General features: G+C 44.9%; 1 protein-coding gene across 1 annotated transcript; it reads right to left on the bottom strand.

Annotated features, from left to right (window-relative positions):
- Nucleotides 1-1326: 1326 nt before the first annotated feature.
- pias2 (protein inhibitor of activated STAT, 2) lies at nucleotides 1327-17395 on the bottom strand. Its single transcript, XM_056419059.1, is given in 15 exon segments — nucleotides 1327-2024; nucleotides 2809-2846; nucleotides 7627-7763; nucleotides 8444-8627; nucleotides 9008-9141; nucleotides 9801-9961; nucleotides 10554-10627; nucleotides 10732-10837; nucleotides 10953-11087; nucleotides 11175-11265; nucleotides 11816-11866; nucleotides 11947-12034; nucleotides 12966-13094; nucleotides 13097-13143; nucleotides 16877-17395. Coding segments are annotated over 15 exon segments (1848 nt in total). The 5' UTR covers nucleotides 17128-17395; the 3' UTR covers nucleotides 1327-1802.
- Nucleotides 17396-18992: the final 1597 nt, after the last annotated feature.

Below are 18992 nucleotides of genomic sequence, written 5' to 3'. Positions count from 1 at the left end.
CCCTGCGGCCGCGCGTCATAGAAACACAACAGAGTCAAAGTTCAGAAATGGGACAGTGGACTGAAGATCGGACTTTTGGCACCAAGCTCTTTCCAATTCACGGTAAAACAACTTGGAACCGTCTCGGGCGTCCAGCGCCGGGCGAGCTCCTGAAGCGGACAGGTCGGTTTAAAATGCTGACATGCTGATTGTCTGTCTTTGCGAGTCGAGGCGAGATGCAGTCGCTGACATCCCTCTGGACCCTGGGCTCCGGAAGGAAGGCGATGGCCGGTCCTTGATTAAAGTGCTTCACCCACATGGGCGACTGGTTGTTGGCAATCCACATCATATTGCTCCATTAGTTACAAAGGGGCCGTTGGTGACGTGAGGCGGATGGCTTCTCGACTGGCGGTGGTTGGGGACCCCCCATTCATAGACAGCCCGTCACACAAGGTTCTCCTCGGCCTCTTGGCACCAGAAACTCTTTCAATTCATTATGTCAAAGTAACTTCGATTCCGTCTGGCGTCAGCGCCGAGGGCGGTACCTCCAAGAAAGCGAGGACGGAGTCAGGATTTAGGAAATACTGACATGCTGATTGTCTGTCTTTGCGGTGCGAGGCGAGATACCGGGCTTCACGACATCCTCTGGTCCACTGGTGCGGAAGAGCTGATGACGGAATGGCGAGGGGGCGATCTTCACCCACATGGGCGACTGATTGAAGCCAACCGCAAGTCACATCCTTGTGCTCCGACTGGGTCAAAGGGGCGTTGGTGACGTGAGAGCGGGACAACCCTCGGCTGGCGATTCCGGACCCCCATTCTGTGTACCGTCACACACAAGGGTTCTCCTGCCTCTTGAGCCTGACTCAGTCAAATGAATGAGCCCCGGCTAAGAAAAAGGAAGAAGAGGCTCGAGTCCCATTCACATTTACATGATGTGCAAGTAAACAAATTGGTATAAATGAGGCGTTCAATGGCCTGAACACTGGAGCAGAAATTTTTTTTTTTAAGTATAAACAGACATTTAGGCAGGGAAGGAGGAAGGGTTATTAAAAAAACATATATATACATATATATACACATATATAATATATGTATTTAATATATATATATATACAGACATATATAATATATGTATTTAATATAAATATATACATATATATATTATATATACACATATATAATATATGTATTTAATATAAATATATATATACATATAATATATACACATATATATATACACATATATAAATATGTATTTAATATATATATATGTTCTATATATATATAACATAATATATGTATATATAATATATTTATATATATATAATATAATATGTTTTTTTAGGTCATAATGATGATGTAATACATAGAAACTAATGATTAAATTAAATGTCTGATTTCCCTGTAACGTGAATCCAGGACTAAACCAAGTCTAAAATACTAGGAAATATTTCGCTACGCCACGACTTAACTACCAGGGATTTAGGACTAAACCAAAGCTAAAAAACCTGGTTTTACTGAACAGAACCACGGCGTAAACATCAGAGAATATTGTTCTAAACAAAAGGTGAAATCACCATCTTGGACCGACGGAAGACGGATCATTTGTTTGATCTCATGCCGTTAAAGTTCTTCAGGTGTGACAGCACACACACATCGACACACCTGGATCGGTTCTGAGCGCCGTGAACACGTCCAGGTCATCAAGGACCTCATGTGTACCAATTTGAATGCTTCTAGGTAAAAAATAAAATGCCGTGTGCAACATAGTCCGCACGACAAAAAAAAAAAAAAAGGCGAGAGGTCCAGGGAGGCGTGGCTCAGTCCAGCGAAATGATGTCCGACATGCCGCCGTCCCCGCCCCCCCCGGAGGCCCCTCTCCCCGTGATGACCCGGGTCTCGTGGAGGGAGGCGGCGTGGCTGCCGGTGTCGTAGATGCCGCTCGAGGACGACACCAGAGCCGAGCTGGTGCTGGCGGCCGCCGCCGCCGCGCTCTGCATGCTGCTCGTCAGGTTGTCGAGGAACATCTGAGGCCGGTAATGCTGAGGGGGGGGGGGGGGGGGGGGCAACGTTTACAACCCCATGAATACATGGATGGACATTTACAACATGGAGAAGATAATCTGAAAAATCTTGGGAGAAATGTGTTCATCAACGTGCGCCTCTTATGCACCCTGGTTTTGTTCATAAAGTCAATGATTTATAATAGAGACTGAATAGAGACTCTAGTTACACATTATTATTTAGTTTTGGTGTCACTGTCAACTTTCATTGTTCAATCCTATGTTTACTGCTTTTATAAATATAGTACTATGGATGGACATTTACAACATGGAGAAGATAATCTGAAAAATCTTGGGAGAAATGTGTTCCATACGTAACGCCTCATACACCTGGTTTTATTTTCATAAATCAATGATTTAACAATAGAGACTAGATAGAGACTCCCTAGTTACACATTGTGTTATTTTAGTTTTTAGTGTCACTGTCGCTTTTTCATTGTTCATCCTATGTTTTACACTACTTGCTATAAATATGTAAAACTATACAATGAGCATCATCTAAAAATCTGCACATGCCACCTCAATAGTCTGAAAGACATCTGGACATGTCTAATTGATGCCTACTTTAAAAAAAAAAAATTAAACAATGAAAAACTAAAAACAACCCCATGTAGGCTACAGAAAATAACTTATTTTTTTGTATGTGTCCCTTAGCGACCCCATAACCTTTGAAGTGGAGGAGAAAGTCTGAATTTCACTTTGACGTTTCTGTTCTGGTGAGCTCAGAGTCTCAGGAACCAAAGAGATACGGAAACAAACATACCTGAGAATCAGATTGAATTAAGGAAAACAAATCCAGACCTGCAGGTGAAAAAAAAGTAGAAAACAGATCATCAGGGTTCATCCTCATGACCAATGAACAGGTTCATCCTCATGACCAATGAACAGGTTCATCCACATGACCAATGAACGAGTTCGTCACGATGAACAGGTTCCATCCTCACGACCAATGAACAGGTTCATCACTCATGACCAGCTGAACAGGTTCATCCTCACTGACCAATGAACGGTTCATCCTCATGACTGATGAACGAGTTCATCTCGCGACCAGCGTTTCAAAGTTTCATCCACATGACAGCCAATGAACGGGTTCATCCTCGCTGACCAATGAACAGGTTCATCCGCGATATTAACAGGTTCATCCTCGCAAACGGTAATGAACAGGTTCATCTCACCACGACCAATGAACAGGTTCCATCCTCGACATTCAATGAACAGGTTCATCCATCGCGACCAATGAACAGGTTCATCCTCATTAATAAACAGTTCATCCTCATGACCAATGAACCCGGTTCATCTCTCATGACTCAATGAACAGGTTCCATCCATGACCAATAGAACAGGTTCATCCTCGCGACCAGCCGAACGGATTCATCCACATGACCCAGCGTTGGTGGATTCATCCTCACTGACCAATAGACAGGTTCATCATGACCAATGAACGAGTTCAATCCTCGCTGACCAATGAACTTGGTTCATCCTCATGACCAATGAACAGGTTCAAACTCCTCATGAACCCAATGAACAGGTTCATCATGACCAATGGGTCAGTTCATCCATGACCAACTGAACAGGTTCATCCTCATGACCAATGAACAGGTTCATCCACATGACCAATGAACAGGTTCATCCTCATGAAGCCAATGAACGGAGTTCATCCACATGACCAATGGTGGAGTTCATCCTCATGTGGTGGGTTATCGCGACCAATGAACAGGTTCATCACTCGACCAATGATGGGTTCATCGCACATGACCAATAAGAACAGGACCATCCTCATGACCAATGAACAGGTTCATCCTCATGACCAATGAACAGGTTCATCCACGACCAATGAACAGAAGTTCATCCACGCGGCCAATGAACAGGTTCATCGCCACATGACCAATGAACAGGTTCATCTACATGACCAATGACAGGTGATTCATCTACTCACACTGACCAATAGACAGAGGTTTCATCCACATGACCAATGAACAGGTTCATCCACATGACCAAATTGGGTTCATCCTCGCGGCCAATGAACAGGTTCATCCTCGCGACCAATGCACCCCGCTGACTCACTCTGCATGTCCGTTGGGATGCTGGCCAGCGTGGCCGGGTGGAAGGGGACGGCGTAGTCGGCCAGCGTGGAGGTCAGATAGGACGGGTCCAGGGTCTGGAGGCTGGGCCCGCGCACCGTGGGCTGGTAGGTCAGCACCCTGGGGAGAGCGGAGCGGTTACTGGAGCATTCAGCGCGGGTTCAGACACAGAGGGATCGAGTGGATTTACTTAAGACAAAAAGAAACAAGCGAGTGGGTGGAATGCACTCGATTTGCAAATTTCAATTTTCAAATTCACAAAACTCGGTGCAAACGGCAGAGATGATTGTAATGCGGAGGAGTGACGTAGAAATGCTGTGTACGTCTCTGGTAGCGATGGCAACCTGTCAATCACCTTGTAGCCACGCCCCTAAAGCGTCCCCTGCTTTATGGTCTGTTTGACTCTAAATGACCATAAAGTCCTAAATGATGACATCATGCTGTATAGAAGAAGACTTGAAACTAGAGACTGAGACATAAACTCATGTTTACAATGTTTACTGAAGTAATGTATACAGACTTCTATACAACCAGAGGAGTCGCCCCCTGGTTTAGCACTTCAGCATCGGCTCCATCCTCACATATGACGTATGAATGGCCTCGGTATGTTTCTAATTAAATTGCAAATCGGACCTTCAGAAGAGAAAGTCAGCGGTTGCAAATGGCGCTTAGTTCACGGAGCGCGAGCGCGCAATCCGTTCTTTATCAACGAGCCTTTGAACGCTCACCCATCCCAGGGTTCTCACGTGGACTCGACGGTGGGTTTGTTTCGAGGAACGGGTCGGCTCACCCTTGGCGTGCATCTCCTCGTTCTTGCAAATGTAAACGCAGCACTTCTTCAGCGGAGGGTCCAGTCCTCTTCGCCGGAGGAGGACGAGGAGCTCTCAGGGTCAGGTCGATCACGCCGGCCTTCTTGGCGGCGCGGGCTCGGCGAATGGGACGCGCCGACTGGCGAGAGGGCCGAGGCTGGAAGACGAAAAGGGCAAGAAGGCGACATGTCGGGCTTCAATAAACACACAACTCGATTGTATAGTTCTGAAGCGCAGGCATCACAATGCGATCACTTTAAATATAGATCCTGAAGGGTCAGACTCTTCTCTAATTAAGTTATAATGCTGTGAAACTTTACATTCAAACATCCTGACGGAATTCATCAAATTGACCGTCGCCACCAACTCATTTTACTAGTAGAGCTTGAACGCACGAGTCGACGCACCCTCTGTTAGCCGTTTGATTAACTTGGGTTCATTTTGTCTGTTTTGTTCCTTCACTCAGTCACGTGCGTCTTCCTCCACCGCTGGTCGGTGGGGCCGATTCAAACAACACGACCTTACCTTCGATCTTTGAAGCGACTGCAGAGACCTTCACGGCCTCCTTCTTGGGTCTCATGGGACACCAGGTTCCGTCCTCCTGGAACTTGATTTCGTCCACGCGGAGCAGTCGCTCAGGATCTCCAGGAACAGACTGCGGAACAGAAGACCCGCACGGCGATGATCCTCAGCTTCCGGTCCACAGACCTGTGTTCAGGTCCCGAGGCTCTCAGGACTAAAGACTTCAAGTTAATTACCTGAAATTGTCATTTTAAACCCTATATTTACTGTTTAGGTATATACTTTTGGCCCCGATCCAAAACCTTCAATATGTACAGGGTGTCTACAGGAATAAACCAGTGAAATGTAAGACTTTTAAGACTTTTTAGGACCCGGACACCCTGTATGTATGTCTGATACTGGACGCCTGCAGTTAAAATATAGAAAACTAAATGAGTTCCAATCGTACGGTTTCCAAAGGTTAGCAAAGTGGGGACCAATGAACAGGTTCATCCACATGACCAATGAACAGGTTCATCCATGACCAATGAACAGGTTCATCCTCATGACCAATGAACAGGTTCATCCACGACCAATGAACAGGTTCATCCACGACCAATGAACAGGTTCATCCTCATGACCAATGAACAGGTTCATCCTCATGACCAATGAACAGGTTCATCCACATGACCAATGAACAGGTTCATCCTCATGACCAATGAACAGGTTCATCCTCATGACCAATGAACAGGTTCATCCACATGACCAATGAACAGGTTCATCCACATGACCAATGAACAGGTTCATCCTCATGACCAATGAACAGGTTCATCCACATGACCAATGAACAGGTTCATCCTCATGACCAATGAACAGGTTCATCCTCATGACCAATGAACAGGTTCATCCACATGACCAATGAACAGGTTCATCCACATGACCAATGAACAGGTTCATCCTCATGACCAATGAACAGGTTCATCACATGACCAATGAACAGGTTCATCCACATGACCAATGAACAGGTTCATCCTCATGACCAATGAACAGGTTCATCCTCATGACCAATGAACAGGTTCATCCACATGACCAATGAACAGGTTCATCACATGACCAATGAACAGGTTCATCCACATGACCAATGAACAGGTTCATCCACATGACCAATGAACAGGGTCATCACATGACCAATGAACAGGTTCATCCTTATGACCAATGAACAGGTTCATCACATGACCAATGAACAGGTTCATCCTCATGACCAATGAACAGGTTCATCCACATGACCAAAGAACAGGTTCATCCACATGACCAATGAACAGGTTCATCCTCATGACCAATGAACAGGTTCATCCTCATGACCAATGAACAGGTTCATCCACATGACCAATGAACAGGTTCATCCACATGACCAAAGAACAGGTTCATCCACATGACCAATGAACAGGTTCATCCTCATGACCAATGAACAGGTTCATCCTCATGACCAATGAACAGGTTCATCCTCATGACCAATGAACAGGTTCATCCACATGACCAAAGAACAGGTTCATCCACATGACCAATGAACAGGTTCATCCTCATGACCAATGAACAGGTTCATCCTCATGACCAATGAACAGGTTCATCCATGACCAATGAACAGGTTCATCCTCATGACCAATGAACAGGTTCATCCACATGACCAAAGAACAGGTTCATCCACATGACCAATGACCAGGTTCATCCACACGACCAATGAACAGGTTCATCCACATGACCAATGAACAGGTTCATCCTCATGACCAATGAACAGGTTCATCCACATGACCAAAGAACAGGTTCATCCACATGACCAATGAACAGGTTCATCCTCATGACCAATGAACAGGTTCATCCACATGACCAATGAACAGGTTCATCCACATGACCAATGACCAGGTTCATCCACACGACCAATGAACAGGTTCATCCACATGACCAATGAACAGGTTCATCCACATGACCAATGAACAGGTTCATCCACATGACCAATGAACAGGTTCATCCACATGACCAATGAACAGGTTCATCCTCATGACCAATGAACAGGTTCATCCTCATGACCAATGAACAGGTTCATCCACATGACCAATGAACAGGTTCATCCTCATGACCAATGAACAGGTTCATCCTCATGACCAATGCACCCCCCCCCCCCCGCTGACTCACTCTGCATGTCCGTTGGGATGCTGGCCAGCGTGGCCGGGTGGAAGGGGACGGCGTAGTCGGCCAGCGTGGAGGTCAGATAGGACGGGTCCAGGGTCTGGAGGCTGGGCCCGCGCACCGTGGGCTGGTAGGTCAGCACCCTGGGGAGAGCGGAGCGGTTACTGGAGCATTCAGCGCGGGTTCAGACACAGAGGGATCGAGTGGATTTACTTAAGACAAAAAGAAACAAGCGAGTGGGTGGAATGCACTCGATTTGCAAATTTCAATTTTCAAATTCACAAAACTCGGTGCAAACGGCAGAGATGATTGTAATGCGGAGGAGTGACGTAGAAATGCTGTGTACGTCTCTGGTAGCGATGGCAACCTGTCAATCACCTTGTAGCCACGCCCCTAAAGCGTCCCCTGCTTTATGGTCTGTTTGACTCTAAATGACCATAAAGTCCTAAATGATGACATCATGCTGTATAGAAGAAGACTTGAAACTAGAGACTGAGACATAAACTCATGTTTACAATGTTTATTGAAGTAATTTATACAGACTTCTATACAACCAGAGGAGTCGCCCCCTGGTTTAGCACTTCAGCATCGGCTCTCACTCCTCACATATGACGTATGAATGGCCTCGGGTATGTTTCTAATTAAATTGCAAATCGGACCTTCAGAAGAGAAAAGTCAGCGGTTGCAAATGGCGCTTAGTTCACGGAGCGGCGAGCGGCCGCAATCCGTTCTTTATCAACGAGCCTTTGAACGTCTCACCCATCCCAGGGTTCTCACGTGGACTCGACGGTGGGTTTGTTTCGAGGAACGTGGGTCGGCTCACCCCTTGGCGTGCATCTCCTCGTTCTTGCAAATGTAAACGCAGCACTTCTTCAGCGGAGGGTCCGAGTCCTCTTCGTCGGAGGAGGACGAGGAGCTCTCCAGGGTCAGGTCGATCACGTCGGCCTTCTTGGCGGCGCCGGGCTCGGCGGAATGGGACGTCGCCGACTGGCGTAGAGGGGCCGAGGCTGGAAGACGAAAAGGGGCAAGAAGACGACATGTCGGGCTTCAATAAACACACAACTCGATTGTATAGTTCTGAAGCGCAGGCATCACAATGCGATCACTTTAAATATAGATCCTGAAGGGTCAGACTCCCTTCTCTAATTAAGTTATAATGCTGTGGAAACTTTACATTCAAACACATCCTGACGGAATTCATCAAATTGACCGTCGCCACCAACTCATTTTTACTAGTAGAGCTTGAACGCACCGCAAGTCGACGCACCCTCTGTTAGCCGTTTGATTAACTTGGGTTCATTTTGTCTGTTTTGTTCCTTCACTCAGTCACGTGACGTCGTTCCTCCACCGCTGGTCGGTGGGGCCGATTCAAACAACACGACCTTACCTTCGATCTTTGGAAGCGACTGCGAGGAGACCTTCACGGCCTCCTTCTTGGGTCTCATGGGACACCAGGTTCCGTCCTCCTGGAACTTGATTTCGTCCACGTCGGAGCAGTCGTTCAGGATCTCCAGGAACAGACTGCGGAACAGAAGACCCGTCACGGCGATGATCCTCAGCTTCCGGTCCACAGACCTGTGTTCAGGTCCCGAGGCTCTCAGGACTAAAGACTTCAAGTTAATTACGCTGAAATTGTCATTTTAAACCCTATATTTACTGTTTAGGTATATACTTTTGGCCCCGATCCAAAACCTTCAATATGTACAGGGTGTCTACAGGAATAAACCAGTGAAATGTAAGACTTTTTAAGACTTTTTAAGGACCCGCGGACACCCTGTATGTATGTCTGATACTCGGGACGTCTGCAGTTAAAATATAGAAAACTAAATGAGTTCCAATCGCTATCGGGCGTTTCTCTAAAGGTTAGCATGAACGATGGGGACCAATGAGAATACTCTACCGGGCCTTTATTTGAGAACAAACACGTGTTCAATGGTTCTGCTTCCTGCAGGCAGAGGATCCTGTGGACCCGCAGCGCCACCTGGCTGGAGGTCAGCTGTGGTACGGCCTGAGCTACTGCGAGCTATTTGTTCCTGAGAGTTCATTTTAACTCCCTCTGGTCAACAGGGTGCCAGAGAGAGAGAGAGAGAGAGAGAGAGAGAGAGAGAGAGAGGGAGGGAGAGAGAGGGAGAGAGAGAGAGAGAGAGGGAGAGAGAGAGAGAGAGCGCCGCGGTACCGACCCGTCGATGATGAGACTCTCGTACGCCGCCTTCTTGTCGCACACGGGGCAGATCCACGTGGGCTTCTTCTCGTTCATCTGCAGGTAGAGGGCGGCGTCGAAGCACTGCAGGTGGGAGCAGGTCACCGCCCGGCACGGCGCCGTCAGCCTCATCTTACCCAGCTGGGGGGGGAGACACACACACACTCATAAAGTCACACTTGATGCAAAGTGGTACAGGAACATGAAACCGTAGATGTCGTCTGACCATCAGCGCGAGCCATATCTTACAAAACAGTGTTGAGGTTCTTCCGTCTCGATACACCGATGCCGAGTATCGTTGTGTTTATTAGAGATAACTATTTGGAAATACAAGTGAAAGATTTTGGAAACACGTTTTGTCCCAATCCACTCGAGGTGAGTCATTGACAGTTGGCTTAAACCACCTGCTGCAATAAAAGGATGACGTTGAGACGAGCCGAGCTGAACCGCATCATTGGGAGTTGAACGGCTACAGAGATAATTAATACACATTTAAAAAAAGTTTTTTTCCCCATCAAGACTTTTCTCCCCTGGAGTCATTTGTTTACTTCACATAAACATGAACTCCTCCTGTCAAGAGAGACGATGAAAGTGAAAGACGCCGTGGTCTCCAGTTCCCGTGCCCTGTGTGTCGGCATGTTGTGTACTTGTTGTTGTTGTGTTGTTGTTGTCGTGTCCCCTCGATCTGAATGATTACATCACAGTGACATTCCACATAGTAGATTCTACTTACCGGGCACATGAGTGAGACTCGGAGGCTCGTCGTCGCCACCTCGCTGTCTGGGTCTGCCGTCAGCTTCTCTTTGACTGGAGCACAGGAGGTCAGAGAGAGGGGAGGGGGGGAGGAGGAGGAGTCATGAAAAACAATCCTGATAATGAGCTGAACTCCTCGCGGTCCACTGTGGAGTTACTTAGTGCTCTGGAGTGGTCCGGGTTCCGGATGCCCTTCATCCTCAGCCTCTGCAGCAGCAGTGGAGACGTCAGCTGCCTCACCAGGTACACGGACATGGAATAGGTCTGAAAGAACAACACAACAACAAAGTGGCCGTTACTGTCCCTGAACACAACTCCAGCACCGGGAAAGAGGAGAGAGAGAGAGAAAAGAAGAAGAAAAGGAGGGTGATAATCTCACTTTGCCAATTTCCGGCGCCCACGTCACAGAGATCTGATTGGGGACCGCCGAGGAGAGCCGGACCAGGGAGGTGATGTTCAGAGGTCGTCCCGGTCTCTTCTGTTCCACGCCGTTCTTCGGCGGCGGTGCGTAACCCTGGGGGCACAGAAGGCTTTCTTAGCGTCCGCGTCGGGGATGGGCTTCTTATTGGGACGGTTCTGGAGTTATAGAACTAGCACTTACTGGCAAAGGAAAAAGTTTCCCGTTAACCTTTATGCAAAGACTGTTTGGGTAGTTATCCTCTTGAGGGCAACTTGTCTCTGACAAGCAAAACCTGACGGCACAAAAAAATATAGATATTTAAAGAACACGGCTATGGAAAAATAACAAGCAGACTCTTCATTAATATAGAAAAAGGAATAAGTGTAAGGGTTTAAATAAGTCAGAAAAACGTGTATCCTGGATATTGTCGTACTGTTCTCAGAACCAGCATTTCTCCTATTTACAGTAAATATGTATTTGTAATAAACCTGTGATTGGAGTCATCCCCAAAAAACATACATCAAGTTATTAAATTTGATCGAGTTTGATTTAAACAATTTTGCTCACTTTATACTCAGAAATGACTTTATTGAAGTTTCTGCAAGGAACTTTTATTTGGTGTCGTTTGAGCTCCAGAGTTTTACTTTGCAGGGTCAAGTTTGAAAAGAACTATAAATAAATAGCCAAACTTCACTCTGATGGTCTCATCTACTTATGTGTAAAGAGGAAGTTCAAAGTTCCTTGTACCAACTCAAATGTTGTTTAGTTTTCTTTTGGATTCAAAATTGACAAGAATCTCCAGATCTAATATTTAGAGGCCAGAAAACCCTGCAGAGTCTCACCTCAGTTGAATCTGAACCATGTAGTCCCGTCTTCCTCCCGGGAGGAAGTCCCTGTCAACACACGAGTCGAACATGCTCAACATATTCAGAATCTCCTTCACAGACGCGGCTCGTCCTCAGAGGCGTCCTACCTGGAGATGCACACTTCGCGGACTTGCTGTGGCGTCAAGGCGAAGATGAAATACTTTTCTTGGTGGTACCTCTGAGCCGGACTCGCTCCTGAGAACACAAACGCTGACTGTGAGCGCTCCGCCAACCACGCGGCGGCACTGCCACCCCCAAAGAGCCGCCTGGAGCGTGGTCAAAGGTTAATTATGTTCATTAATCTATCAAACGATACATGGACATGATGCCCGTGGTCATTTTCACATTATCTCAACTGTTTGAGACCGTGATCGTTGTTGACGTCATCGTCCTCCCGTACGATAAATGATCTCAATAGGTTTGACGTTAACTTATCGCACAATGACACAACCTCAGTTTGCGTTGACGACTTATTGTGCGATGTGGACATGAAGGCGATCAGTTTTTACATGATGGACTCACCATGCGATGTCTGGACAGGTTCTGCTGCCCTTGATATTGCCCGTTTTGTTTTTACAAGCGTGTTAGTTTGAAAAGGACTGTCACCAGCGGGGTTCCCCTACTCGTTGAATACCTGGCCTTCTGCAAGTGTTTTGATCAAAACAGCCTGGTCGTCCATTCAACGTAATGTTGTGGTTGTGTAGTTCTATTTAGCAAGGATACTGATGGTCTTGTTTTCATAGTCCAATGTCTAAATATTGGTGTCCCGGCATGTGCCGTATTGCACAGCGTGTTGTTGACTCCATATTGTGTGAGTGTGACAGGGTGATATGATGGCAGCCGGGAAGCCATCACGTCAAAGAAGCTGTTTGATCACAGAGCTGGTCGGGAAAGGAGTTAAATGCTGTTTATGAACAATTATGTCTTCATCCAGATCATTTGGGGGATAATGTTATTGAACGATGGAGGTTGGCTGATCCGAGGGGTCCATATTCGTTTGGTTTTCAGTCACTTCCGAATTTACAAGACGGAAAGTCATGTGACATGTCGGTGGCATGACCCATGAGCCATTTCTTGGCTTTTTACCAAATTTAAAGAGTTAAAAATAAAAATTCAAAACACTGACCTAGACTTGAAGGCTTGATGAGGACGTCCAGCACGTCGTAGAAGGGCAGCGGCTTCATCTGCACATCGGGGTGGACGGGGGGGATGAGAGGCTCTGGCTGCTGGAGATTCATGCTGGTTTCGGGTGTCGTGTCTCACCGGTCAACGGGCCGACGTCTGCGCTACAGGACCCAGGGTGTCTACGGGAATAAACAAGTTACATGGAAGACTTTTTAAGGACCCGCGGACACCCTGAGGACCAGCTCCTGCAACCAGAGAGCCGGGAGGTCAGCACGGGCACCCCTCTGGCGGCGGAGGTCGAGGGGTCAGGGTGCCTCCTATGATCCTGGAGTGTACGGCCACTTTGCGGGTCCGATAAGGCCCGGCCACGCCTGAAAGCTCTAAACGTGAAACTGTTCTGTGTGACACGATGCAAAATAATGGGAATGCTACGACAGGAAAGACCCGTTAAACACCACGGCCAACCAGAAGCCACGGCTGGACACTGATGAGCAGCCAGAGCCTCGGGTTATTGTAATCACGAGTTTGTCTCTCAGCGATGATGAAAACGAGATAACAGGATATCAAAGGACTGTTTTCGTCAATAGAGTCTGGTGTATTTGACAAGAGAGAGAGAGAGAGAGAGCTATAACTGCTGTTTCTGGGTAAACATAAAGGATTTTACTCTTAACCAAAAGTGTCCATCTCAGTAGAGTCCAGTCTGTTGTGTTGTCTGTAATAACAACAGGAGCCCATCGGTGGCCATGTGGTGGTTCACTTCTGACACGACCATCTGTCATCTTTCGCCATCTTTATCTTTTAATATTCAGGCCCCAAGGCAGCTCACCGCTATATTGACCCTTGTTTTATTTTTTTTCAAACACAGAATTATTCTTGGTCTTTCGTGATCGTAGGATTTCCCCCAATTGTCACGAGGAAGAACTGAACCATGTTGTCTGAACACCGCATTATATGATATACGATATATGATATGATGATATATGATGATATATGATATGATATGATATATGATATATGATATATGATATGATATTCCTTTATTTGTCCCACAGTGGGGACATTTTAAAAATCCCAGCAGCGGTGCACACCAGAGGATCAATGAAAATATAAAACACGATACTCAAAAACTAAATACTAATATTAGTTTAGTTTAGTTTATTTCGATCAGCAATACTATACAAAAATCAAAATTTCAACAAAAGAAGAAAGTGGCCGACCGAAAGGGTCAAGGCTGAAGCTATCAAGCTTATAAGTGCCCTAACCTATGCTTTCATGAAAATATATATTCCTTATATTCATTAAGAAAGAAAAAGTTAATTATAAAGGTGATTCTTCGAGGCGTAACTGTTTTATTCATGTATAAATCTGACTGTTAGATAAACAACAATCTGGGCACTCTGATTTCTGCCTACTGGCCAATTCTATTGTCATTTAATCTCTGGACATATCGTACTTGTGTGATGTAATGACTGTGTGTTTACTCTGTAGAGTGATGCAGGTGTGTCTACACACAGGTGTACCAGAGAAGTGTGTTTAGGCACATATGTAGATGTGTGTAGGTACATATGTAGATGTGTGTAGGTACATATGTCGATATGTGTAGGTACATATATAGATGTGTGTAGGTACATATGTCGATGTGTGTAGGTACATATATAGATGTGTGTAGGTACATATATAGATGTGTGTAGGTACATATGTAGATGTGTGTAGGTACATATATAGATGTGTGTAGGTACATATATAGATGTGTGTAGGTACATATATAGATGTGTGTAGGTACATATATAGATGTGTGTAGGTACATATGTAGATGTGTGTAGGTACATATATAGATGTGTGTAGGTACATATGTAGATGTGTGTAGGTACATATATAGATGTGTGTAGGTACATATGTAGATGTGTGTAGGTACATATATAGATGTGTGTAGGTACATATATAGATGTGTGTAGGTACATATATAGATGTGTGTAGGTACATATGTAGATGTGTGTAGGTACATATATAGATGTGTGTAGGTACATATATAGATGTGTGTAGGTACATATATAGATGTGTGTAGGTACATATATAGATGTGTGTAGGTACATATATAGATGTGTGTAGGTACATATATAGATGTGTGTAGGTACATATGTAGATGTGTGTAGGTACATATATAGATGTGTGTAGGTACATATATAGATGTGTGTAGGTACATATATAGATGTGTGTAGGTACATATATAGATGTGTGTAGGTACATATGTAGATGTGTGTAGGTACATATATAGATGTGTGTAGGTACATATGTAGATGTGTGTAGGTACATATATAGATGTGTGTAGGTACATATATAGATGTGTGTAGGTACATATATAGATGTGTGTAGGTACATATATAGATGTGTGTAGGTACATATGTAGATGTGTGTAGGTACATATGTAGATGTGTGTAGGTACATATATAGATGTGTGTAGGTACATATATAGATGTGTGTAGGTACATATATAGATGTGTGTAGGTACATATATAGATGTGTGTAGGTACATATATAGATGTGTAGGTACATATGTAGATGTGTGTAGGTACATATGTAGATGTGTGTAGGTACATATATAGATGTGTGTAGGTACATATATAGATGTGTGTAGGTACATATATAGATGTGTGTAGGTACATATATAGATGTATGTGTGTAGGTACATATATAGATGTATGTGTGTACATATATAGATGTATGTGTGTAGGTACATATATAGATGTGTGTAGGTACATATATAGATGTGTGTGTAGGTACATATATAGATGTGTGTAGGTACATATATAGATGTGTGTAGGTACATATATAGATGTGTGTAGGTACATATATAGATGTGTGTAGGTACATATATAGATGTGTGTAGGTACATATGTAGACGCCTGGCTCGGCGAAATGAGGTAACGTCTTTTTATGTATTTATTTACCTGTTCCTCTAGGTGGGTGTACCAGTGGGTGTGGTGGGTTTGTTGTCCGTTTGTACACGTTAACAAAAAGATTAAAAACAATAGAAATATCAGTTAAAGTACATGTTTACTGTGTTATGCACCAGTCAATATTTCCAAATAAAAAATACAATACAGTTAAAATGATTCTCTGGGTGTTTAACTCGCCAGTGCACTGCTTAATACTGAAGTTACATACTTGTACGTAGTGTTTTGTTGTTGTTTTTGAATGGTCAGAAGCTCAAACGAACGCCAGGTGTATTCCGACACAGTGACACGCTGAAGTAACCCAACACACACACACACACACACACACACACACACACACACACACACACACACACACACACACACACACACACACACACACACGCTGACCTCACGCAACACACCTGGGCTGTTCGACTGCTGAACTCACGCGAGATTAACGTCGCAGAAACAACGCTAATAATAATCGATTAGCTTCGGGAACACTCGGCGTTGCATGAGGACACGGTGTGTCGACATGGAGAAGACCATCCAGAATATGCACATGACGCTGAGTGGGTCATCGAAGCGGCGTGAAGTGTTGTTGTTGCGGACAGGTGTGCGTCCTTTGGCTAGCTGGGAGTACCTGCGTGTTGTTGGCAGCAGGGCATCGGTGTCGTGCAGGCAACGGCTAGTATGACTCGCGGAGCATTCAGCACGTGCACAATCGACGTGTGTGACGTCACAGACTGCTAACCCCGCTCGGTGCGTTAACACAGTTCAGTGATGGTGTCAGCTCGAGCTAACAAGGAACCTGCTAGCAGCCGTTAGCATGAAGGCTAACACTTCTCCTCTCTCTGCGCTCCCGCCTCGCGAACCGAGAGCGGGAAACCGTCGACCGGTCGAGTCGTCCCGGCTTCTCGTTGCGTATCGCGAATGTCGACATAAGTCAGACGAGTGTTTGTATTTGTTTGCCTACCCGAAACTCTTCATTCGCCGCCATCTTGTTGTTCCGGTCATCCCGCCTAGCGTGACTACTTCCGGGTGACGCCACAGCTGGAAGTGGAGGGGTCCGCCCCCCCCCTCTCTGTTTTGAGTCCTGCTTGGGCCATAAATAAACAACAACAAAGTGACCGGACTGCAAATTATGCTGCAAAATAGTTTACTAATCGTTTCCCTTCTTCGATGAAAGCCACCAACATGGGTCAATTGCTGCTTGTTTACACGCATATGTCCTTTCAAAATAAACGTCCATCTCCCCTCTATGTTGGATTAAGGCAACATAACTACTTAGTGGAATGTATTGGGGGAAATAGATTGAAATACTCGGTTGGGTGCGTAGTTGGCGTTAAGGTTTAAGACAAGATGGTCGTCCGAGTTTTCAATAACTAGTTACCGAAGTGGTTTTGCTTATTTTAGAATAACAGTGTGCTCTTATTTTGAAATCATTTGTTACCCAATCAGTGTTTATGAGTGAATGTGGTTTCAGCACTTGGTATTTGCTCTGCAAAACTATTTACCTGTAAAACAAACACAAATGCAATTAAACTTCGGTATTCCCTCAGTTTGAATGTAAAAAGTCAATCAAAATGTAATAGTTCCTGTTTCCAATCGTCTTGAGACAGTTTGAACTGAGTTAATGCCATTTGTCATTCTTTGCATGTGTTGATTCTTTTTTTAAGGTCTCTATTGTTATTTTGCTGTGTGTTCACTGTCACATCTGATTTTGATTTGATTTAACTTCCTCTTTCTCTTGCACATCACGACAGACATGAGAAATAAGCAGTTGTTTCATGCACCAGAAGCCATTGCATCTGGATTGCATTTGGAGTTGACGTAGCTGTTGAAGAGTTGCGTAAAAGAAGGGCCTTTAAAATAATTATGGCTGGGGGGGAGAGAGCAGATTTTAAACTGCAAGAGGTGGCAAAAAATAAAAGAATTAATACTATCTTTGAGATTCACAAAGCTTGAATTTTTTCAAGGAGACATTCAATAATAATATATATATATTGCACACCATATATAGGCTTTTTGCTTAACCCTTGTGTTGCCTTAGGGTCATTTTGACCCGAATCAATATTACACCCTCCCCCCGCTTTAGGATTAATTTGACCCCATTCAATGTTTAATGTCGGTGTTCTTTCGGTAGTCAACAAACAAACATAAAGTGCCTCACACTACAACTTGGAAAACAATATTAATTCTAATAATTTTCTGGAGGTTTTAATTGCTGGCGTCAAATTGAACACAAAGGGTAAAATATGTTTGAAAATATAAAGGTAACAGGAGGGTGAAACATTGAATCGGGTCAAAATGACCCAAAGGCGGGGGGAGGGTGTAATATTGATTCGGGTCAAAATGACCCTAAGGCAACACAAGGGTTAAAGGGTCAGTTTGCTTGTATCACCTGAAGCAAATACCAGAGGTTTGTTGCAGAGGTTGTGGAAAGACCTCACGAACTACATTACAGTTTTGGGTCAGTTCCTTCCATAATCTTTAAAAACTCCTTACCATGAATCTCAAATAAGCAAACAACTGAAGCGTCATCATTCAACCTGTATCTGGTCAATTGAACACAGGCTCTGACGGTGTGAGTGTGTTTAGTCCCAGAGGGCCCTGTCCACAGATAGTTCCACCATAAATCCACTTGGTGCACAATGGTCGGATAGTCCTGAACCATGTGTTGCACAATAACAACAATATAAAGGGAGCAGGAATTATGAGAGCAATACAAAGATTCCTCAAGGACATGGTTATGGCTCGAATCCCTCTTGATCGAGAAGTGAGCCGCAGCACCAAACATTTTAATTTGATATTTTTATGCTTCACACTGAAATACAAATTCAATTCAGTTTATTTTGTATAGCCCATAATCACACATTACAAATTTGCCTCAGAGGGCTTTACAATCCGTATACGACATCCCTGACCTTTGACCTCACATTCCTCTCCAGGATGGACAGAAGCAATAGATGTCATGTGACCAGAAGGAATCATTACAGAGTAACAACACATTCAATGAGTATGACAGAGCGGATGAATAGTTGGTAGTCGGCATGGGCCACGATCCAGACCTCCATGATCCATCAGGCAGA

The sequence above is a fragment of the Pseudoliparis swirei genome, chromosome 7 (assembly GCF_029220125.1).
Source record: "Pseudoliparis swirei isolate HS2019 ecotype Mariana Trench chromosome 7, NWPU_hadal_v1, whole genome shotgun sequence".
Taxonomy (NCBI): Eukaryota; Metazoa; Chordata; class Actinopteri; order Perciformes; family Liparidae; genus Pseudoliparis; species Pseudoliparis swirei.
Note: the sequence above shows the minus strand (reverse complement) of the source record. Positions and strands in the feature narration are given on the sequence as shown.